Source organism: Pararge aegeria, chromosome 10 (genome assembly GCF_905163445.1).
Source record: "Pararge aegeria chromosome 10, ilParAegt1.1, whole genome shotgun sequence".
Classification (NCBI taxonomy): domain Eukaryota; kingdom Metazoa; phylum Arthropoda; class Insecta; order Lepidoptera; family Nymphalidae; genus Pararge; species Pararge aegeria.
Genome location: NC_053189.1, coordinates 11582491 through 11607984, shown reverse-complemented (window position 1 = coordinate 11607984; position 25494 = coordinate 11582491). Strand labels below are relative to the sequence as shown.

General features: G+C 35.4%; 3 protein-coding genes across 5 annotated transcripts in view; 2 read left to right on the top strand and 1 right to left on the bottom strand.

Annotated features, from left to right (window-relative positions):
• Positions 1 to 14202, top strand: part of LOC120626674 (sex determination protein fruitless) — a 37359-nt gene extending 23157 nt beyond the window's left edge. For 2 of the 3 annotated variants that reach the window (XM_039894287.1, XM_039894289.1), the window contains exons 5-8: positions 5091 to 5321; positions 5654 to 5866; positions 6790 to 6904; positions 7994 to 9996. In XM_039894287.1, the coding sequence (XP_039750221.1) occupies positions 5091 to 5321; positions 5654 to 5866; positions 6790 to 6904; positions 7994 to 8310 (876 nt within the window). In that variant the 3' untranslated portion in view covers positions 8311 to 9996. Of the gene's footprint in view, positions 1 to 5090; positions 5322 to 5653; positions 5867 to 6789; positions 6905 to 7993; positions 9997 to 10814 lie in introns of those variants that run through there. The other variant, XM_039894288.1, reaches the window with a different exon arrangement.
• Positions 14203 to 15476: 1274 nt separating this feature from the next.
• On the top strand, positions 15477 to 17059 carry LOC120626675 (sex determination protein fruitless-like). Its single transcript, XM_039894290.1, has one exon. The coding sequence runs from the start codon at positions 15477 to 15479 to the stop codon at positions 15801 to 15803; it is 327 nt and encodes a 108-aa protein (XP_039750224.1). The 3' UTR covers positions 15804 to 17059.
• A 2852-nt stretch (positions 17060 to 19911) lies between these two features.
• LOC120626686 overlaps positions 19912 to 25494 on the bottom strand; it is a 62879-nt gene continuing 57296 nt past the window's right edge. Inside the window, exons 7-10 of the mRNA XM_039894303.1 lie at positions 24023 to 25483; positions 22959 to 23143; positions 20758 to 20972; positions 19912 to 20268 (exon numbers count right to left, since the gene is read on the bottom strand). Coding sequence (XP_039750237.1) covers positions 20043 to 20268; positions 20758 to 20972; positions 22959 to 23143; positions 24023 to 25483 — 2087 coding nt within the window. The 3' untranslated portion in view covers positions 19912 to 20042. The remainder of the gene's footprint in view (positions 20269 to 20757; positions 20973 to 22958; positions 23144 to 24022; positions 25484 to 25494) is intronic.

Here is a 25494-nt window from a genome sequence, read left to right as displayed (position 1 = left end):
TTGGAATAGTAGCATACAGGAAATGAGATAAATTTTGCAATAATAACTAATATATTTCCGCGAGTTACGCCGTATCAAACACATTAAAACTTTATATAATTATGGTATTTATAATATCCATGATTACATTATGATAGTCTTTAAATAGAATCATGATGTGCTAATTCTAAGGGCCTAGGTATATAAACGACAGCCAAAAGCCATTTTCGTTGATTAAATTTGTAAAATAAATTATTATATAAAAGACTTGTAAGAACTATACTCCCCTATTTCACCCACATGGGTAGTGTATTTTTCAAAAACAATCATGTGTTTCTTATTTTTCAAAAACAATCATGTGTTTCTTATTTATAAAAGTAGGGAAGGATATAAGTTCAAAAATTACCGACTATTATAAAACTTTCTTCCCCTTAGGAGAAATAAATAACTTTCGTTGTACGTTGTCGAAGTCAAGAGTTTACTATTTGATGATTGATGATGATTGCCCTCTAGCTTTAAGTCTGATGAAAGGGCAAAGTAAAAATACAAAAATCATGCATAATGGAAAACCTGGTGTAATCGCCGTCGCGATATCAAATACATAATAATGGCAATATAATTAAGAACGCCTAAATAAACATACTACGTCTATCCCTGTAGATTAAAAATACAAAAGTGCTACACCGGTCGAGTATAATTTAAATGTAAACACATCTATGTATAGCTACCTACTTAATAAAAAAAGATTGAAGATTCTAATTGATTTATTCATTAAAACACAAAACTGGATCTTAGATCTTGAAATTTTTACAGTTACTAGCTTTCTAGTCGTTAAAAGGAACTCGTTCAAAGGATTTTCAACTGTAGTGTAGACGATGTTACTTCAAATGTGTTAGGAATTTGTAAGATGGAAAAAATAATATTAATAATCCCTCTGTGTTTTATGAAAAGTTAAGTTACTGTACTCCTACCTCCATACTAATATAATAAATGTGATAGTTGCTGCGTGAAAGAAGTACATACATAGCAACAAACTCAGTTTTATAAATTATATTAGGTAGCCTTTGTGTTTTTTCCAAGACCTTAACTTATATTTAAATCCGTTCAGCAATTTTAAAACGAGAGAAGGGATTATCTCTTATCACGTGAGGTAATTTTAGCGATTTTGAATTTAAAATTATAAGACAGGTTATAAGAAATGGATATAGGTATATAAAATAGTGAAATAAAACCAAATCTAGCTTAGTATCATCTTCATCATCTTTATCAACCCATTGCCGGCTCACTACAACGTACTTGTCTCCCCAGAATGAGAAGGGTTAAGCCGTAGTACACTACGCTGGCGAGACCATTATTGAAAACTCAGTCGTGCAGGTTTCCTCACGAAACGATATTAAATTTCATAAATTTAAAAAAATGAACTTATTAACTGGGAAAAGTTAAGGCGTGCCGATGATCGAACTTAGTCCCACTAAAAGGGAGATGAAAGCCCTAACAACTAAGCCATCGTCGTGATGATTATCTTAGATCGGTGAATATATTAATTATTAGTAAAATAGATCTACCGATGAATCTTATATGGTGAGCGCCCGGCCAAAGCAACCTTGAACCTAGACCTTACAGATTTTTTTCCCTAATAGCCGAACCAGATCAGCGAACATTTAAATTGCCGATCCATATATAATCATATTATAAGGTAAGGTGTGGAATACGTAAAATCTCACGTGCATCTTTACTACGGACTCGTTTTAAACAGAAACCGGTTTCGTTTAATCAACTGTCGCAGTACGTTACAACTTATAATTGCTTAATTTCGCACTTTCCTACTGTATTTAATTAGGTAATCAATTAATCGTGCGTTATAAAGTATTCAACGTGATAGCCGCAAGCCGCATCTACTTTGAGTATAACACATTTGGAATTTAAACGGGATATGTGTGTGAGAAAGAGGTGTACCGCCGAATCCGCTCGGCATCGTTCGGGAAACTTCTTGACATCTTTTCGTCCAAAATCCCCCAGAGCCTGAAGACCAAACTCTTCCAACAGTGCGTGTTGCCAGTGATCACTTGCGGATCTGAGACCTGGTCGCTAACTATGGGCCTCATAAGAAGGCTCAGAGTCACACAGCGGGCGATGGAAAGAGCTATGTTAGAAGATCTCTACGTGATCAAATCAGAAATGAGGAGATCCGTAGAAGAACTAGAGTTACCGACAGCTAAACGAGTCGCGACGCGGAAGTGGCAATGTGCGGGGCACATTCTCTTCATTCATTTCTCTGAGAACCGATTGACGTTTGGGTTCCAAGGTGTAAGAGTGGCAAAAAAAAAATATAAGTGTATCCCTTTACCCCTAAAAATATAAAAAAATAACCTAAAAAAATCACTATTACGGTTTTAGCTGTATACCATGATTACTAGGTAATTGTTATAATATACAAAATACTAAAAACTACGTAAAATCCAAGGTTATTATTATAATACTATAATAGGTATATATTATAATTGCCGAGTACCTACTCGTTAATAAGCTTTTAAAGAGAACATTTTTAACGTCCATCATTATTCTTCTGCTACAGGTTTTTAGTTTTTATTTGTATCTACGAGGAACGGTACCTGTATAGCTCTAAAGGTTTTTGTACAACGCTAGAAGCAATGTGCGTAAAAAAACGTTAAGGATGAGAGAATATCGGAAAGAGGCTACCGTTTAATTACCAAGCCTAGTATGACTATACCTATTGAATTTAGCTTTTACAGTAACTGCATTTTTTGTTTTATATTCTTCACTGATTTAGAAACTAACAGATAAATAGGGTTATTAAAATAACTTTGCTAAAAGCCAGTTATTTTAATTACGAGTAGTTAGGTAGGTATAGGCCTATTCAAATAGCTAGAAATACCTGAAGACTGGTACGATTTAGTGTGGGTTCAGCCTATCCACGTCCCGCACACTGCTGGGCAGATGCCCCCTCGCTCATAAGAGATAGGTCTTCAGAGCATAGACTCACCACGCTGTTACAGTGCGTGTTGGTGGGCTTTAACGACGATCATAAAAACCACGACGGCTTAACTTGCTTTCCGAGGCACGGGAGTTGACACCACCAACTTTCTAATTCCTGGCTGGTACTGAGAATTGTTTAACAGAAAACCGCGATACTTAGTTTGCGCCCAACTGAGGATTCGAATCCAGGACATCGTGATCTTTAGTTAAACATGCTAACGACTACACCTACGTTAAACTATTTAAACGAATACATCATATACTATTTTTAAACATAAGTATCTCATTAACCGTTCATACAGCAATCTGAAGAGTGAACGTTAGAAACCGTCCATTACTTTACCGCGCATAACCTGCGCTTACGTTTACGGTACTGTAGCCGGCGAGTGTGAGCCAACAGGCGTACTTTATTGCATTCCGGTTTCCCTCAGAATGCACTGATCTGAGTTGCTATGATACCTCTTAGAACATCTGTAATATAATATAATAAATGCGTAGGTTTATTTGTTATTTTGTCCTTAGATCACGCAATAACGAATTGACATGATTATATATAATTATATATGCTATTTTATGCTTTACTGGATTTTGATTTATTTCGTAACAAGGTATCTTATTTATTTAGGTACTTGCCCTTGAATAATATGCTAAGTTATTAGGCTGGTTCGTCCTTCTTTTACCAAGCTACTTTTATTTATAACAATAGTAGTGAAGCAGGTATAAAATACTTGCAGCAAATAGTAGGTATATGCGGGCAGATCCATTATTAACAGGAGGTGTAAAAATATTACGGAAAACAGTTGACGCGTCGTTTTTAAGCGCAAAGATGTCGAAAAAAAAACTGTACGCAACCCATAACCCTTATTGTAGGAGGCCCTGTATAGGGCCTCCTACAATGAGTTTATGGGTTCAGGTCGCAGTCCACAACGCTGGCCTAGTGCGGATTGGTAGACTCCACACGCCATTGAGAACGTTCAGGTGACTGTTGTTGAGGTGTTTCCTCACGATGTTTTACTTCACCGTTGAAGCAAGTGATATTTTAATTGCTTGAAACGCAACTTAGAAAACTTAGAAAAGTTAGAGTTTCGTGTTGGGATTTGAACTCGGCCCACCGATAGGTAAACCGAAGTCCTAACCTACTGAGCTAACACCGCTACACAGTACGTGTACCGGGACGCTACCTTTATGCGATTCGTACTGCACCTTCATATCATAAAAATAATGACTAGTTTTATTGGACATTGTCTACCACTAGCGAACTCTACAAAATCTAAATTTTTATTATGAAGGAAGTGCTGAAAGCTGATAATATGACTTAACCGTTTACCTTATAACTACGGGCATGGCTCGCTCTGGAATACTTTGCGCTATTCAATATATTATTATTTATTTTATATAAAACTAATCGACTGAATATAGGAAGACATTAAAATTATGTCCTAAAAATAATAAATTATGATAAATAATAATAATGATAATAATGATAAAAAAAATTAAAAAAATTGACAGAAATAATTTTCAACTGACTATTGAAAATATTCTTTAAATTTATTAAAGAATATTTTCAATAGTCAGTTTCAGTACTTTCGATATAACTTTTTTTTTGATCTCCTCAAGACAAATATTTTTGTAGTACGCGGCTGTTAGTGCAGTAGTGTTTATTCATTTAGGCTTTAGGCTTAAATTTTATACATAGGTACTGAAATAAATATAGCCTATATAATACTACTACTTTTCTATAAAAGAAAGATACTGAATATCGGTTCAGGACTTTTTGAGTACGTCTATCGATTGCATTACACTTTTTATGTATAAATATGAATTAGTTTTTCTTTTGTTGTATTGTATGGACCCGACAATATTTTATTTAAACAACATTAGATTTCTCCTTTTTGATGTTTCTGATTAAAAAGTGTCCTTGAGGATACAAAGTATCTCTTCAAAATTCGATATGTGTTTTTAAACAAACAAAACGACACGATTTTTGAAAATCAATCGAAGAGGCACGCAACACTTAGGTATTATAACTTAATGAACACATTTGCTATTCATAGCTGTTATTTTAATTCTTAGGTCCTATAAATAATTGTTATTATTTCCACGTTCCCACGCAGTCTGAGGAGCGGTCGACGCCGTCCGTAAGTGCTGAGAACCTATCATCACGCGGGGAGTCGTTCGCGACGCCGCCCGCGGCACACGCTCCGGCCGCTCTCACGCCGCTGCCGCAACCGCAGCCGCCAACAGCGCCGCACGCGCCCCTACACGCGGTACCGCCCGAGAAGCGACGCAGGAAGAACTCTGCTGTGCCCCGTGATGACATGGACTTATCCTACCGCCACTATGAGGTATGAGCTCCCTATAACGATCAAATTTATTACAACAATATTTATATGCACCACCTATCTCTGATCTTGAGCATTCACGGTCTTATGATATAAACACAACGCCTTTATCAATTCATTTAGTTATAAAGGCGCAAAAACAATGCTTAACTATTCCGACGTTATGTCACGTTTGTTAATAAGCTCCTAAAGTTTCCAGGTATAAAAACGCATTGCGAATTATTAATAATATACATTATTTACTGTTCGTGTAATTTTGGCATATTAATTAATTGCAGTGTGAATTCTAATAGTTTGAACGGAGTAATAACTTTGAACTCGCAATTTTTATCCAGGGTCATATAAAAAACAGTGTGGTAAAAGGCGGGTCAACGGGCTCAGGTTCCGAGCCGTCGACGCCCCCGCCCGCGCACGCGGGTCGCTTGACGCGATCGCCAGCGCACACGCCGCTCGTGAAACAGGAGCCCGACTCGCCCTACCCCGCGCCGCACACGCCCCACGCGCCGCACTCGCAGCACCACGCTCCCTACGATCAGACGCACCTGCCGGTCAGTGCACCTTTGAATCTCTGATACAACAACTTAACAAATTACGGGACCCCATTCGAGATGATCTATCGTATGCCATATGTAATTTTAAAATCAAAAGAAATATTTATTTATGTAGAACCATATAGTAACTTTCACACAACCAACCATTACAAAAAAAATTACAAATCATATACGCCAGCCAATGACAAAGTTATTTGCATTGTTAGTGCGTATCCCTTGAGCTGAACAAGCGCACAGCTTTTATGCCAAAAAAATTAAGTCCGAAATCTACAAATCTTATTCGTAAAATAGAGTAACCACCAACCAAAAATAATATAAACAAAAAACATAGATATACATACATTAGCCTATTTAAGAAATTCTTAATTCCATTCAATTCTTGTTTATGGCTTTAATTTGTTCCACACTGAGCCTAACTCCGCGAGATTTCAATAAAAACAATTGAGATTACTGATAGTAATCGCTTTAAATTTACAATTTTCAAATTCTTTATCTACTCTAGTATCGTAAAATTCAAATTATGAACTTCAAATCGGGGTTTTATTTCATTATTTCATACTTTATAAGCCCAGCACCGAATTATAAAATATAACCAAACCGAAAAGAAATATCATAATATAACACTTTTTCACTAACAAACCGGATGTACCTACTACTTATTATTTAATAAATAATTTATGACCCAATTTTATTTTATCCTCAAAACTTTGTTAATAATAATAAAGCAGATGTCAACAAGGTCTCCGTTCTCGTTCTATCGGAAGAGAACTGATGCTCCAAGAAAAATAGAACAACTATAAAAAAAAAATCTTGCTTGTTAGCGTGGTTCAGCATCATCTAAACTTCTGAACGGTTAAGCATTTCTGTAGTATAATTAACCTGTATCAAATGAATTGTATGAAATTTCTTTGAACTTTCAGGGAATGGGAGTAAATGAAATGGCCTCAATGTTGACCCAACATTCTATGTCGAACGAGTGCAATGAAGGTGAACCCATCATGCAGCCACACCCTGACCAAACAGACACCATAGATGGTGAGTTTCGTAAATATGTGTGGCGATCACCATGAAACTAAGCCCTTAGAAATCAAAGCAAATAACTGAGACTATTTCAATTTCCTACTGTTTTGAAAATAACTATCTATCTTTTGTTTTAAAAAATAAACATTATCATTTACAACAGTTATTTTGTTTTGTTATGACTTAGGAATACAGTATTAAAAAAATATTATTCATTATCAACATTTTGATCATTGCAACGTTTTTAAAATGATTAAAAGTTCATTTATATACTAAAATGTTTACTTCCACGGTGATCGCCGGTAAATAATAATTGATAGAATGTTGTAAACGTTTTTGAAATTGAGGTTAGCCCGTTATCCCGCTGCATCGAATTTAAATATTATTTATGGTCACTTTACGGCAGAGTTGTCACTGTACAATTAACTGTACTAAACATCACATGATTGTTTTTGTTTTAAAAACAATCATGTGATGGTGGGCTTACCTCGATGCTTTGTTGATTTGTTAATATAATTTGCTCTTACAATGTTCTTTTATAAATATGCACTGGTGCTTAGTATATTAACAGTTACTTGTCTAAATTTTTGTCTTTATGAACCTATAGTAAGCACTTCTACATATATATAAAAGTTTTTATTTCCATCGCGCATGTGCATACACGGTTTGCATGAACGTCGCTTATCATTTCGATATTTTTTTTGCACTAACAATAAGTTAAACGCTTTTTACTTTCTTTCCTTTTGATGCTTTAATGGTGATTTGGATTCAATGAAGAAATCGGTGTGAAATGATTTCTCAAACAGATTTGGCGCCCCCGGTGGGACATAGGTCATGCTTATGTTCAAACATTTTATATTATTTATTTTTATGATTGCTATAAAAACTCTACAACAGTACCTTCGTAAACCAAAAAAGCGTTTGAGTAGGCAAGGAGCAAGGTTGAGCATGTAAATACGGGTTTAGGGCAACAATCAATACGAATAAATCTGAGTGTGCTAGTTATTAGTAGTTAGTTAAATGCAACACGAGAGTCGTTTGTAACAGAAGTAGCATGCCAAACTTAATATGAAAAGAGAAGTCAAGCGGTTGCGTATATTACAGGTGAAAATTTTGCCGACGAAAACGATAATCCCCAGGAACAATTCGGCCACAATATAGCAAACATTGAAAGCATAGTAAAGTCATTCAAAATAGCGTTGCATCATAAACCCTTTACTGCTACGATGGCTTGTAAAATATGTGGAAAAAATGTAAGCAATATAAAGAAGCACATGAAATCTCACAATCCGGAGCAGCATAAATGCCCTTTATGCCCGATAATACTGACGAGAGCCGACAACTTAAAACGGCATCTTAGAATGAAGCATTGTTCTGTTCTAGGGCAAAATAATTTTTCAAATATACAGGCAAAGTGTTAGTACAATTCTAGACTATGTGGATGTATGGACAGGCCAAATTTTGAGTAATGCATTCGTCTTAAATAGTTCAATCAAATTTATGTCATTTTCCAAAATAAATTTTAAGACTAATGCATTACTTACTAAGACAAAATCTCAATTATAAACGTTCTTTGATATTGGTTACTTCAGTGACTTAATTTTTGAAGTTGTACCTCACATCATTATCTGGTTGCGTCTTATGTATTCAAAGTCATAGGGATTTCATTCAAAACAAAAGAAACTGTATTTTTCATCAGTCACATAGACTTGAGTAACAACAAATATGATAAGATGTTTTAAATGTATTAAAAATAATTAAGGCCATAGTTCATCACGATGGCCCAGTGCGGCTGGGTGGACAGCCCATGGGAATCAGCATCCCTGATGATGGTGATGAATTTTATAAATACAAAAAATACAGATTCTTTTGAAATTATTTAATTAAAACTATTATTAAAATATACTTAACTAACAAAGTGCGCTTATTCAGTGATTCTAATCGTTACCTTCATACTAATAAGTTTGTATTTAGAATTAAGGTGTGGTGTGTTAATTTTGTCCTAACGGGTTTCTTAAATTTATTTATTTTCTTTTAGTCGAGGCGGTTATGTATTTTTAATTTCGGACATAGTTTTCTCACACTCGATAACTTTGCTAAAACTTTTGTGAACTCTTGTACATTAATAAATAACCTTACCTTTAGTTATGCAACAGTCCAATATGTATTATTTATACATTTACTAACTCAAAATAATGGAAATACCGTTATATCACTCAGTATACTTATGAGATAAAATATAATTATGATCATTCTAAAATACGAGTTTTAACAATGATTGAAATCACTACACACTGATAACTATCACTACACACTGCACTTATCAAAAGAAACTTTTTAATATGATCATGAAAATTAACGAAATTTATTAGCTTTATTGACAGCTAAAGGTGATCCATTCAAACAAAAAATAAAGCTTGTTAAAGACCTCAAGGTTTAACAGTAATTCACTATAACTTACATACAATAAATAATGAAATTATTTATATTAAAAATAACCAATTGAAGCAGAACCTAAAAAACAAAGTTAGTGCTACAGAAATGTATTGAAAAACTTGTTAATAAGTAAGAATTGTTAAACTTGTTAATAACTCAAGTTTTAACAATAATTAATATAAATCCTAAATTAAGATTCTACCTCTATTTTTATACAAATATTATCATGACGTGTTTGTGTTCATAGTTCTTGTGTGAGAAAAGTATCTTTGATATTTGTTAGTATATTAATTTGTGTATCTCCGAATTAATAACAACTGTAACGAGACCGGATATCATATGTCAACTCCCAATATGTTTGTTGGTCAACATTTTTGCCTCTCTGTTTTATTTCAATTAATTTAGGATTAAATAAACAATTTTGTAGACAAATGAAATCCGGTCTGTAGTGTACACCAACGTATGATGATCTCTTATTGTTCCTTGTAGGCATTGTAAGGAAACAACACTAACATGTGAGGTGTGTCAAAGACTGATCTATTGCTTATTGTATTTTAGGAACATACTACCACTTTAAGATAACTTATTTTCATTACTTCGAATTATAATTACTTTTGTATGTAAGTCTATCGTTACTGTGTGTTCGTTGCAAATATATTCCTTTATTTTTACCTATTTCTTTTCATTTTCATCCTATTCCATGCTTTCTTTATTTAACGCAGACCTATATCTCAGACTTCTGCATTATGTATACAGCCTTGGTGACAGTAAAAGTTAACTATTCACGCAAATATATAGACGCAGACGAGTAACAAACACCATTTCTTCAATCATTGATTCATTTCTGCATGGATCTCTTATATAACTATCATTTCTCCGAAGTTGTTTTAAAATTTTGGTTCGATTAATTTTCAACTAAACTAATCTTTGATAAATGCTTTTAATAGTGCTAGGAGGAGCAAATAGCATAGCATTAACAAATTAATATCAAAGCTTTTTTTTATAGTGCTAATAATAATATGTTACATTCTCTTCTCACAGTAGAAATTGGAATGTTACGATTCCCCCATCAAATATAGAATCGGAATACCACTTCTCTGCCCAAACAGGCGTTTTTATGTATTTATTAGTATCGCAGAAATACTCAACAAAATATTTTTATCCATCCAAATTCTACTGTATTTTTGTGACGTCTCATCTCCCAATACTTTAAAGAGAAGATTTTTACTTTTTTAAGAAGCTATCAAAATAGCTATGTTAAGGTTAATTGTTAAAGGGTTTGGTATAAAAATGGTCTGATCGTAGAGCTACGTAATATTGCAGTGATTATATTCGCAAAAGAGTCAAGAGTAGAAAAATGTAAAAGAGACATGCTCCGGGTAGGCCATTTTTATACGGAGACTTAGCCGGGGCGGCCGAGTCGGGGAAGAGCGGGCGTCTCGCGCGCAGTGCAGTGAGTGGCCGGTCGGTCCATGGTTGGTGGTTGCAGGCTCGAAGGGCTGGCACATGCGGCTGACGTTCGAGCGCGTGGCGGGCGCGCTCAACCTGCACCGCTGCAAGCTGTGCGGCAAGGTGGTGACGCACATCCGCAATCACTACCACGTGCACTTCCCGGGCCGCTTCGAGTGCCCGCTGTGCCGCGCCACGTACACGCGCTCCGACAACCTGCGCACGCACTGCAAGTTCAAGCACCCCGCCTACAACCCCGACACGCGCAAGTTCGAGACGGCCGCGCCCGCGCCGCACGTGCCGCACGCGCCGCTCTTCGCCAACCACCTGGACGCGAGCTTCGACTGATTGTCCATGTACTGGCTCGGCCTCGACGCTCTGTGAGCGCGCGCCCGTGCCAGACGCCCTCGCGTTGCGAGGCGTGCTACGGACGCCTCCGAACGTTTTCCTATTTAGGATTAAGCTAAAGTGCTATTACTTAAGCGGGCCTTAAATTGAGTTCTTAACTCTCGTTTTAGTATTGTCTCGGTTGTGCATTTGACTTGCCCCAGTGTGACTGTATATGACTCCGCGTAGGGAAGTATAAACAGACGATTCCGCGACGGGAATATACCTTTAGTCGATGTTACTAAGATGATGACTCGAAGCGTATGTAAGTAGGTAAGCAAATTTTTTCTATACCAATCGCTATACGGGAACGGGCAAAAGCAATAATATGATGTTAATTTTATTACCATATTATTTTTTTATATTGTATCGATAGAATTCTTAAGCTATTTAAATATACACTATATCGAGTAGCGGTGCGACCGCGAAGTGATGCTGGCTATTGCGGCCCCGGACGGGCCCACACGTCTTGTTATATTTATTCGTTAGATAGGAAATTATGAGTTTCCTGTAGCTAATTATATTTATGTTATTATATTATCCTATGGGTGGTGCGGAACGACAACGGAAGGATCGGGAACTGGCAAGAGATTGTGATCTGTCGTCGGTCAACGACATATAAATATTGACTGAATCTCAGTGTAGATGCATTTGTAACTCTATGAGGCCTTTGCGAGCTGGATAATTATTAAGGATTTGTGATGTATTAACGGATAGCGCCTAAGGAAACATACGAAAAGATTTTTATACTAGACTAGTTGATCTATTTACGGAGATTGTTTTTTATACTTAGATATATTCTATTGTCTGATTTAATATAATTTTATATTTATATAACTATGTAATATGATTTATTAGTGTTGTTTGTTTTTATTGATTCATGATATAGTAACATTGATTTCGTTTATCGAGTCGAGTTGTCGACTAGCAGTATACTTGAGATGTTAACATGTTTTATTATTTTATCGTTGGTAGTTTAGTTGTGGTAAGTCGCTCGGTGCTGGAGGTCAAAGACCTCTCAATTACTTTAGGGTAGGGAGGAACGATTCGAGGTTGCGCATTTAGTAACTAATATTGGCATTCTACAATTGGGACTAACCTAGCGTTTACGTATGTATTTTTCAATTTAAGATTTAAGATTGTTACATTTTTAGCTAAACACTTTAGAGTGGTACGGTAACTGAAATGTGATAAAATGGAATGGTGCTAGAACCAAGAGTGTTAACACGCTACGATTCGACTCCTATTGTAATATTAATGTTTTAATGATTAGTTACTCTGCATTAACGTAAGGCATCTAGCATCCGGCTGAGGTCGCATGGCAGGACTCTGTCAACGGGTATAGGAGCGTCTGTCGGACGCGTTAGATACAATACACACTTAGAGATTACAGTATCACTCGAGATTTTATCTTAATTTTTTCGGACCTCTTCAAACTTACTAATGTATCTAGATTGTTAAGCCGATTGTATAAATCAGATCTTACTCTACAAACACGTCCAATGTTTGTGACTGTGAGAATCGACCGCATCCAAATAGTTAAACCGTGATCGTTTCACATATTTTCTAAGTTGTGGCATTAGTGCTGTTTAGTAGCTGTGAACGTGCAAACCACTTGTGCAATTTTTTAAAAATAGTCATAACTCGTACCTAGATTATACAATTTGTCTATTGAATATAGGGGCCCACTTGATATAAGCACTAAGCTCCTTCGTTCCTTTATCGATAAAGTTATATTTAACTACCAAACGTTTCTTCCACAAAGATTTATATTTAATTTTAAGAAAGTTAAAGATTTTTATATCTACCGTTTCAATGTATAATAATGTGGGCACTTATCATTTGATGGCATTTCATACTCAGTGCAATATTACTAGTTATTTAATAACGTAACCAAACTAAAGGATATTTTAAAATAATTAATGTTTTCGAAAGAAAGTAACTACCAATTTGTATTTACATAAGTGAATTCCTAATTTCTACTTCGTAGCAACGCAGTTTGGGTTACGGCGATGTACAGGTTTTATAGCTGGTAATATTAAGATAGCTTGTTTACCTCTGCCAATCGTCATAGTTATGTACTGTTTATTAATTTATTATCGCGCGAGTTAAGTATGTTGTTGGAATAGATCATAGCTATCCGGTATGCTGCGCCCGATGGGGGGGTACAGAGTCGCTTCATCTCTTGAATGCATTTTTGTATATTACTATCACTCGAGACCAATTTTTAAATATTGAATTTGCTATAGCAAATCGATTAGTAACATAGAATATTATTTTAGATATTTTAGGTTAGGATACTATGATAGTGTCTGGCCAAAATATTTTGGAGTATCACATCGTTTGGCTCAGAAAATATCTCCCTTTGATCTCTTTTCAGCTTTCAGAAAGTCTGCAACTTAATATTGTACGGTGACCACGCAATTGAACTTAATGAAAGCTAACTTTATGCCATATGGAATTTACACATAAGGTTAACGAATTACTAAATTTAGTCTTATGAAAATGAGGTCTTACGGACCTAGTCACTTGTTTGGCCAATCTAATTGAGTATTCCAATTTATTGTATATTATTAAAATTGACCTTTATGTCGCAAAACGTGACGTATATGATTCGGAATCAATGGAGTGCAGGATGAGCTCTATGGTTATTTTCAGGATAGCAATGGTCTAGTTATGTTTTATTTTGTTTCTTCTTTGTAACATTAGCCAATTTGTTATAGTGTCGTGTATCACAATAGTTTTATACTAATAGGGTCGGGGGTGTCAAATCGTGTACCTTAACAGCTGTTTATCAGTCTTGTTATATTTTTACATGAGATTTTATGAACGATTTGTTGTTTATGAGTATTTTAAATGTCTTGGTTTGATGCCTCCATTAAAAGTTTAATTTAAATAATTTTGTTTTATGCAAGCAGTTAATGCAATTTTTATTTCACATTGTTTGATGTTATGTAATGCAATTTTAACATGTTGCAAACTCCTGCATTTATCTGTTGTATTTATTACTAATTTTTACATTAAATTGTGGTATGTTACAATCCGTGTAGTTTCAGTTTGCGTTTTACACGCTCCACCCCATTTGCAAATTATATGTATCGTACCTTCGCAAGTACGAATGCACGGCCTCATCCGCCTGAACACGCCGTCTTGTGTGCGTACACAGCAATGCTTCTAGTTGACAACTACATTATTGATCGTGATCGCATACTCATGGTGCATGACAGTGGGTGGCATAGTGCAACTGAAAGTATTGTTGGCAACCCAGTGGGCCGATTACTTTAATTTAAGATTATGCATCACGTCAATATCCTCAATGTGGCAACATTATAGATGTTCATTGTTAGAATAAATAACGGAGCCCTCCAAACTATTTTTCAACACGAATTTGTTTATGGCTATCTGTAGAGGAATCGCATGCTCGTAACCGTAGATTCGTTTTCAAGTAACTAATCCACTATAAACTGTAATCATTTTAGTTTCGAAAATTATGAACTACAGATTTGTATTTTTCAATCGTCTTAGTTTTAGGCGTTTATGGAAATGCCCTCGAATTTTAGCTATAAAGCACGTGTATTTTTCATTTTATGTGTGGCGTTACAGTTTTTCTATACTTGAAAACGATATTACGTAGCGCGAGCTTTTAAATCGGGTACAATAACAAAGATGAAATTAACAAATTAATTACAATTGGACGAAGCTAAACGAAAAGTATCCAACCTATATCGAGTTAATTTAGGTACAATTTGAGTTACACAAATAAATTTGGTTTAACGTCGCAACGTGTAGTGTTTTTTCACGCTCTGACATTTCAAATCATGTCTGTTGAAGTGTGACAAACCACTATATAACTATTGCAATGTTATGGCACATTTACTTGTAAGGCCCTAATGCTCGTTTTCACCAACGACGTTACCTAAATAACTAACGCCTAATCTTAGGCGATCCCTAGTCATACATTTATGTTTAGAAAATCCGTTTTCACTAGGCAACTCTTATGCTTTGACTGTCGTTGAATTCTCACCACCAGCTGTTATGTTTTGTGTTCGATGTTGTCCTGTTCAAAAGGCTATTTTTTATTTTCATCTGTGATAAATGTAACTTTTTTTTTTTTTTTTTCATGTTAAATATTAACTCAGTTTATGGGTTCCCTAAACATTACGCACTGGCGAATCGGTGTTGTAATTTTGTCGTTAGTCATCATCTATGTGTCTGTGAAACTTTTTTTTCTTGGTTAAGTTAAAACGGGCTAAAGTATCAAAACTACCTCGATATAGCTTGGATCCTTCTCGTGTAGTTCAAAGTAAAGATTAGAATGAACGTGTTGAAAAATATCGGAGCGGTTTGGATATCGTGTCGTTCCCTCGGGAGGCCCTGGCATGATGTGCGTGGCGCTTTTGCAGAGCGCGCGCACGCCGCGCCACAGTACTCGTACCACAGCATGTTTGTGGCGGCGGCGGAGAGTGCGGCGCTGTGGCGTTGCAAGTCGTGCGGCAAGGAGGTGTCCAACCGCTGGCACCACTTCCACTCGCACACGGCCCAGCGCTCGCTGTGCCCCTACTGCCCTGCCACGTACAGCCGCATCGACACCCTGCGCTCGCACCTGCGCCTCAAGCACGCTGCGCTGCTGCTCAAACACTGAGCGCCCACAGCCGCCGCCCGACCCCTACGGCGACCCACGACACCGACCCGCCCCACTACGACACCGAGTCGCGGGCCGTTTTAATTTCCCATTATTAATGTAGGTTTGTCATTATATTGACGCGATTTACAATTATCTTTGTGTACGTAGATATTAATTAATTTACCGCACGTTTTCGTGCCCTATTTATTGTTCTATAGTGTATGGTAAATGTTGTCACTAACAGGGTAAAATTTATCGTGAACTGGAAGAAATTTTGGATAATGTCAACAGTAAACGCCGATTAACGGTAAGCTCTTAATGTTGCGCTCTTATGTAAAATAACATTTATTAATATCTCGAATTCAGTATTAATTATCTGTGAATAGGCTAAGTATCTTCAACTTGTTTATAGGCTTTTAACGGTTAATCCGAATTACATTTTCCTATCACTTACTTTGAGATATATAAAATATTGCCAAATAGTATTCTTTGTCGTAAGCAGTAAGCTACTAACTAACATGTAAAGTTAAAAATTGATTTTACTTTTTAAAGATACACAACGACTTGTTAGCTTACATTACATTTTTGTTGCATAAAGTGTGTAATTATGTACCTATTTAGAATAAATTGAAGGAGACGAAATGCGAAAGACTGAAACGGCAACAGCTTGTGATTGGAAATGAGATGAAGACGTGAACTGTACATACTAAATTGTAAATCAAAATTAGCTAAAAACGTGATTGTAACATCTTGGCTCTAAAGTTCGTGTTCAAAATTAATTGAGATTCAACACTTAAGTAAATGTTGAGCCATTTTATCAATATCTAAGTATATTGTTTTATCCCCAAATTATATTTTTGTAAAAATATTATCAGCAAAATTTGCATTATATTAAGTGTCTAGGTATACTAGCTTATAAAGGTCCAATGTCGTTCGAATAGGTATGTATAGTCAAAATATATTGTGTAAATGATCGTGCTTAGTGTAAATGTAATATTTGAATAATGGCATTTAATGTAAATACTATGAATTTCAGAATCTCTCAATTAATGATATTATATTCCGGTATAGGTACCTACCTAATCACTTCTTAATCGAGTGGCATAAAATGATATAGTATATAGTAACTCATTTACTTTTGTGATATATTTTTATTAATTTAATTACAGAAACTGTTTACTTCTTGGAGGTCTACTTGTTCGTTATTTCAAAGTTATTCTGACGCAGGCTTGGTATATGTTGATCAATGTTAGTGATGTAGAAACGATTACGTAATTGCATTTATGTTGTAAATAACTTTATTAAATGTAAGAAATTATTTAGAGTTTTATTATAAAGCATATTACGAACTACAAAAAAAACATTTAAAAATTATTAAATAATTTATTGCACAAATAAGAAGAATAATCAAGCACATACACAATATAGTAGCAAGTATAAAATAAATTAAAAATAAACTAAATCATTGCACGCATATTTTAAGAATCATAATCAAAGGTGAAACTTATAGTTAGGTACTGCAATTATTATTAAATCATTATCCGATTAATCAATGCTACAATTTATAAGTAAGATACAATATTGTTCGATGGTCGAGTGTCATAGAGTGGCAGCAACAATGTGATGTCACAATGTTCTCTGATTGGCTGACACTACTCCACTATTTAATAAAATAGGTAATTTAAACAAGATAAGATACTTTCATAATTATTTTTTAATATAAAAACGTTTGGTGTTGAATAAAGTAACAATCTAAAAAAAACAGTTCTTGGAAAGGGTTGATATAAAACTGTTAGTAGTTAGGTAGCTACCGAAATATGTCATTAACACCAATACATTATTTTTTAAATAGGATTGGTAATACTCTACTACTTTTATACAATAGGTACTGCTCTAAACTAATTCTATTTTTCCCCAAAAAAATCATATATTTTAGTGCTGAATAATATATATAAATCTATCGTCTTAACTAAAGTGCTAATAAGTGTTAACCCAACCAAAAATCCAGACGTAAACAATAATTTCCCTATTTTAAATCAAAAGTTTCACAATCGACCCTCAGTTGTTAATTCGGCTTTGTACATAAAATTATTATGTACAAAAAAGTAAACTAAAGGTACAATGTAAAATTAAAATTAACAATCGAATTACTATCACAATTCACACTGCTGTTGCACACTTATCTACTTATTTAACTAAAGTACGAAATTATGATCTAAAACACAAGATGATTATAGAGACATGTTACGTTTAAGTAAATATTATTTCTGTCCTGTGCAATCTTCGTGACAAGGTTATTTTAGAAATATAGTACAACTTTACTTTAGTAGATACCTAAGCTGAAAATTTGATATCATCGATAAAATTGCATTTTATTAAACCTGAATTAGCCTACAATCATATTAGTAAGTTAAAAACTAAACTAACTATGAATTAAACATGGCAAAGTATGGCAAGTTTAATTCCCATAAAGAAAAAATTTACTTATCTAATCTATAATTGTCAATATATTGATAAGTACCAGGAAATTATTGTAGGACTCTTGTTTAAATTCACAACCGCAAACAATAAACATAAGTTAATAGTCATCACCCATCATGTCATCACACATAAATACTTAAATATAAGTTAATCAATTTTATGGATTGATAATTATTTATTATATTGGTATCACAATCATTTATTTAATTCCTCAAAACTTATCTGCAAGTATAATTTCAATAATATTGTCCATTTAATCGACTAGCTACTTATTTACATTTACTAATATACAGTTGTTTACAAAACTAAATTAAACTATACTAACAGCTTTCGTTTCTCCAAGGAACATTGCTTTTGTCATGAAATAAATGTTTCGTGGTCAAAACAATAGCTGGCCCCTTCGCTTAAATAGAGATTCCAGGAAGTCTTAGTACTGGTAAGCATTGTATCCTGCGTTAAAACCATTTGTGTAATAAGTACATAGTGAGTCAGATTGCCCGCCTGGCAAAGCAACGGATGGGTGCGGTGCGGAGTCCTTTCTCCTGTTCGAGATGCCTGCGGAAGGCTGGTTCAGCTTTGCTTGCGCGCCAGTACTCCCAATGAGTAGCTGAGCAAGAGGTTTACCCACTATATGCTTATTGCACATAAGCATAAGCCCAGAGGGCTTCAGAAATATCATCATCATAAATAGTTTATAAGTCCACTGCTGGAAAGGCCTCGCAACGGGTTGCCCTATAATCACCACGTTGGGCAGACGGGTCGGTGGCCGCCGTAGATGGTGCTATCAAGGTGCTACATTAGCATCTAGGACGCTGGTTCTCCTTAATATTCCCTTAGTTGCCTCTTATGACACCCGCAAGAAGGCTGGCTGGTGCCATCTGTCTCTACAGTGCCACACGGCTGCGTATGGAAACTGCCAAAGAAATGAGGAAAAAATACTTCACCATATTATGTCACTCTGAACTAATAGATAAGAAAAGCATCTTTATAGGAAAACTCAATCGACAGAGGGGATAAACAACGCAGCCAAGTTCGCTAACGGTCCACATGTCTTTGGGACTTCAAGCACTAATGTGACCTTGACATCCTTGTTCCGAGCGGCTGCATTACAAATAGAGTCGAGTAGATCGTCCTCATATAGGTAGCTACCTAAACTCTGCAATGAACTTGAAGTATTTAGAATAATAATTTCGTTTAGGATTAAGGTAGAACTGCACTTTGACATAACTGCGCAACAGTTCGTGGCCAAAGATTTTATGAAGAAACTTAAGCTGAGCAGATCCGCTTCAATGTTGTTCTGTCAAGCGGTTCAGCCTTAAGTGTAACCACCGAATCAGCACCAAATGCTTGTTCACGTACAAATCGCGGCATCCTACCTATTAACTCCGCTACGAAGTATATCATCATAATGAACCCGCCCATTAACTGTCCACTACAGGGCACGAGTCTCTTCTCAGAATGAGAAGGTTTAAGGCCATAGTCCACCACCGGTCAATGTGGACTTCACACGCCATTTAAAACATCGTGAAGAACTTTCAGACATGCAAGTTTCCTCACGATGTTTTCCTTTATCGTTACAGCAAGTTATATTTACTATTGTAACTATATATCACCGCTATTACTAACGGTATACTATCGTCTCATCTGCTTATTGTACACAAGTAAGTATAAAATTCACCCCCTCGCCTGATACGTAATACGTAAACAAGCACTAAGAAACGACAATAATATGGAAAAAGCAACAAATTCAATTTAATATTCGGTTTGAGAATTATTTTACTCGTCTTGTAGCCTCTGGACATTACCACTACTGCCAGGTGATTCTACAATTACATTTGCTCGGTTCACAGAAGATTCCTCGGGCTGTTCTTCGCTGGCGTTTTCTTCAATGGAACTATCTTTCTCGGTGGATTCATCCGAATCCGTTTTATCCGACGCTACCTTCTTGTTTTTGTTCTTTTTAAACTGTTCCTCCATTTCTTTGAACTTCAAACTTAGATACCTGTTTAAATTTCAATAAATTAGTATGATCCTAAAATTAAACTATTACTAAATCTTTTGTGGATATTCATCATCAACATCAGCAACCCATTACCGTCCCAATATGGAGCACGGGTCGTTCAGGCAAAGCAAGTGATTTTTTTTCGCTTTAAACGCATGCCGGTCATCGAACTCGATACCCTCAAAGGGCTAAAGTGCTGACCACTGCTTTATCACCGATATCCATAATAATAGTCTATTATTTATACCTACCTACCTTACCTACCTCTCTTATTTTGAACACAATCTGTTCGTTACTTTTTAGATGAGAGTTTAAATTCAATTAAAACAGGCTGACTTCAAAAAAAACTTTAACCCACATTTATTTTCATTTTTTCTAATTTTGTTTGTAATACATTTAATTTACACTAAAAATTTATGGCAAGATTGTATAAGTATGTACATATATAGGATAGGCAAGATAAAACTGAGTTTAGGTAAATTAACTTACTTATCAACCAATGGTCCGCTATAGTCTTCAGGAAACTTGGGCGAGTGAGGCAAAATGTATTTATAAAGACTCTCGTTCAAGACGTACAGCTGCGGAGTTGAGGCGCAACGGACGTTGAACCACCAATCGCAAGTTAAACCAGCTTGAGAGAATATGGTGCCATTGGGACACAAGAAAGAAGCTTGACCGCCGTTTAAATCACAGTAGTGCCAAACCTGAAAAAATTCAATGTTAAATTTTGTAAATCAAAATAAGATTTACTTAATCTAATAATAAAAGATAACTTTAAATATATTTTTTATTATTACATAACTATAACCTAAAATAAACTATTTAAAAACTAAATAAAATCTAAAACGTCCTCGAAACCACCGCAGCGAGGCACAGTTCCTAAGATGCTGGCAGCATAAATAAAAATATTAAAAAAAAAAATATAAACTTACTCTATTAAAGTATGTCTGTTTGTAGTGACTACCACTATAAGTACCTACCCAAAACCCAATGCACTATTTTTTTAAGGTATTCTATATTTATAAAACAATTTGTCTCTGGTCTGGTCTATCCACCTCTGCCAATTCAATAAAATGGCTATTCGTTTATCTCTGAGACTATCTAATAATAAAATAACTTCATTGGTTGAGATTTGACGGAGACATAGATTAACATCATCACTCTTGATGGCTTCTGCCGGACACAAGCCCATCCATTCATATAGGGCCAAGAATACCACGCTGCTTTAATCCGGCTTTATTTCGGTTTAGATAAATTCAAAATTCTGAGATAAATTTTATTTATCATTAGGTATTGGAGGTAATGATCTGTACCGAATGGCTTGACTTGATCTTCCTGTTACAGATAAATTGTTACCCAAACTAAATTCGAAATTCATTTATTTCAAGTAGGCTTACTCTATAAGCTCTTTTGAAACGTCAAGTCTGTCTGTTTGTAGTAACTATAACACCGGTTCGGAAGGCAGATTCCACCAAGAAGAAGTTGGCAAGAAACTCAGCAGTTGCTCTTTTCCACCATCAACCATTTAGATTCATTTTTCTATCTTGTGGGAGATAAAAGCGGAATCGGATGCTTTAAAGCAAACTTTCCATTAAGCGATGATTGACGGGGGATGAGGGTACCTTGTGGGTAGTTGGCTAATTAGTATAATATACTAAATTTTTAGGTACATAAACTAACATCACATCCACGAGCGTCAAAAATTTACAACTCCATATTGACTACATTACTCCAAGTTTAAGTTTGTTAGCTCGTTAACTACCCGAGTAAACACAGTTCGTATAAAAAGTATGTTAACTAACTACTTTATCAATATTTATAGCCTACTGATTTGGGATAAAATCACTTATGAAAGCGCAGGAGCACGAGGTAGATATTACTTAACCAATCCATACAAAGTGAACGTTAGAAAAAGAAAAACAAGTATGTTAATAATTTAGCCTAGTTTTTCAGCCTCCGTTTAGCCAATACATACCTAGATACCTAAGTATAACTAAATATACAAACCTAATATCGAAAGAAGTCGCAGAACTTCGCGTCTGAAAGCCCTTGGTTACAGTCAAGTCAGTTACCTTCAACTTATAAGATTAACCTTGAATGCCTCATAAGCACAATTTCTTTACAAGAGGATCAGAAAACCAATGGGCTGAATTTTAAACGAGATGGTTTCAGTAAGATTCAAGTAGGTAGGTAAATCTTTTTCGAAAACTTCCAAATTTATTCTATGCTTTATTATAGGCTTACTCTATTAAAGTATGTCTGTTTGTAGTGACTACCACTATAAGTACCTACCCAAAACCCAATGCACTATTTTTTTAAGGTATTCTATATTTGAGCCTAAATTATAAAACAATTTGTCTCTGGTCTGGTCTATCCACCTCTGCCAATTCAATAAAATGGCTATTCGTTTATCTCTGAGACTATCCTATTCATACATTATTTCCATAGGTGACATGCAAACCAAATTTCAAAGCCCTCGGTTTAGCTCGTAAACAATTTTCAATTTCTCTTCGGGAACTACTTAAGGAATCGGTATAAAAGGTAGCCTATGTTATTTTTTTATGTTAAAGGCTACATGCATGGCAAATTTCATCCAAATCCGTTCAGCCGTTATTGCGTGATTGAGTAACAAACATCCACACTTTCACATTTATAATATTGTATAGGTATATAGTAGGATTTGACCTTACCTGACATCTTGTTTCAGTATCTGCAAAAAATCCTTTATAGCGCTGTGTTTTACAATCGAAACTTGTTGGCGGAATAACAGTTAGTATAGGGTAATCAACATCAGGCCGGCCGGGAGTTCCGCCCTCATTATCCGATGTCACAGGAGGAGGAAAACGTTGTGAACTGCCACCACCAGTTGGATACTCTTCAAAAATAATGAACAAATTAGGTATCTACCTTAGGGTTATTAAATCGCAACTAAATCTCTTAACTACTCAAAAGAAATTTAGTAAATTAGATCTTACTGCCAAGATATTTTTTAATGGTGTATTTAATGTATCTATCTAAACTTATAATAAAACTGTAACGGGTTTAATTCTGTACATTGAAGACTTCTTAAAAAATATATTGGAGGGCGCTATATAACTGATACTGAACCCAAAACTGTAATTTTTTCATCCGTGTCTATTTGTCAGTCTATATCTGGGCCGCGCATCACGCTGCACTGCAACTACTGTATAAATTCAAATGAAACTTCGCATGATTTGAGTGCATACTGCGAGGTAGGACATAGGATACTTTTTATTGAAATCCAGCTCAGATCCTTTAATCCTCCTTCTCCGATCCTTTACGATACTGAATAAATAAAGTTTTGTCACATTTATGAAGACTTTAGTTCTAGGACTGAATAAAAAATGATAGAAATTGTCTCTGTTAACCTTTAGCATGCGAAACAACTAGCAATACGATTTCGATTCTTCCTTCAACGATTACTATTCTTTGTTAATGATAGGAGCTAAGACTGTTTATATCAAATTATCTTTCAAATTTCCAAAGATTTACAGTAAATGGTTGGGTGCCAGAAATCCGTTTTCTCATCGGGAACTGAACCCCTGACATGCTTCTAGACATGTAGTCATACGCGCCACAAGATCATTATCTACCATTTATATGAGAAAAATAAAAAAAAATGCATATAGGTACATAATTATTTCGTGGTGTGCATCTTATACTTTCAACGAACTACACTCAGTTTGAAAAGCTGTAAGCATTAATAAAATGTAAAAATTAACTTCATATTTACCATCTAAATGCTGTGATGGGTTTTGTATAGGTGCAAGATAGGGTTCTTCGTGCAAATCATGAAGCTGCTTTGGAGTAGTCGTTAGCAGCGGAGAAGGAGTTGAATGTATTGAAACTTCAGGGGCTTCGAATGGTTTTGGTGAACTAAGCACTGTTTCTACTTCATTCTGCTGAGCTTGAGCATTTAAAGTGCTCAGTACCTGTAATAGTGTTTTTATTGAGGCGCCAACATTTTCCCTTGTTATCGGTTTCGGAATGGATTTATTGATTTGCAAAGAGTTCAGTAATTCTGCTAAAGTAACTGAATCAGGTGACGCAGACTGTTCTTCTCTCTCGCTTGTATGGACCGGTTCGATGACATATTCCAGTATATGTTTGTTTCCTTCGGGAGCAAATGTATTCGCTTCAACTGCTGGAGAATCTCGGTTATGGTCATTATTTATATTTGGATAAGTTTCGCCTTTGTATGACGGTGTATAATATGAAGGGGCCTCTGTGGTTAAAAACTGCGAATTTGCAATTGGTTGAAATCCGCTTTCTACAACTGGTTGTGCAGGAACCACATCAGGTCTTCTCTCATAATAAATTTCAGAAATCGTTGTTGGTGGTTTTCTTGTCTTCAATGGTCGAGTGTAGGGATTATATATCTCAAAATGTTGAGGACGAAGACTCGTTTTAGGTTTTACATAAATGGGCTCTTTCGATAGAGCAGTCGGAGGATTATACTGTTTTTTCGCTGTTACTATATTAATAGGAGGAGTCTGCTCGTAAGGTACTAGTTTATATCTTGGAGCTTCGATTTGGTCCGATGAATAATATTGAAAATTTGGATGTTCTACGTTTTCATGAACATTTAGATATGGTTTTCTTGTAGAAACCATGAAAGGTGTACTTGGAGCCTTAATTTGCGTTGGAATATATCGGTCGTATACATTTTCGCGATTATTCAAACCACTATGACCTGAATACTCTGGCAATGTAGAATGATAAATAGGATTTAATTTTGGAGAGTTATGATATGCAGCTGGTATTTCTTTGTAATATAATTTAGTAGGATAAGAAGATGCAATATTAATTGGAGTTAATCTGTTTCCATGATATCTTGGAATATTTTGATTTCCCTGGGAAGGGTATATTACTCTTGCTTCTCTTTCTTTCGGTGTCACAGTTCCTGCTTCAATGATTTGAGCTTTTTCTACTTCGACATTATTGGTCTTCTGAGCTTCTGTTGTAGGTGTCACTAAGTCATTAGCATAATAAAATGTCATGTAAGGTATAAGTCTCCTATACCTTTCATTAATTGCTAATAACGATGAATTATCAAATTTTCTTGTACTTATAATTGCTTCTGGTTTTTGAAGACCCATTGCTTGTGCATCGATCACCATGCCACCCAACATTTTTCTTTCTGGGCTATTACCATTTGGTGATATCGTGATACAATTCACAATAGCCGGTATAACTGAAACAAAA

What these genes read in the sequence shown, in the direction of transcription:
- LOC120626675 (XM_039894290.1), top strand. Translation starts at nt 15,477, where the DNA reads ATGAACGTGTTGAAAAATATCGGAGCGGTTTGGATATCGTGTCGTTCC.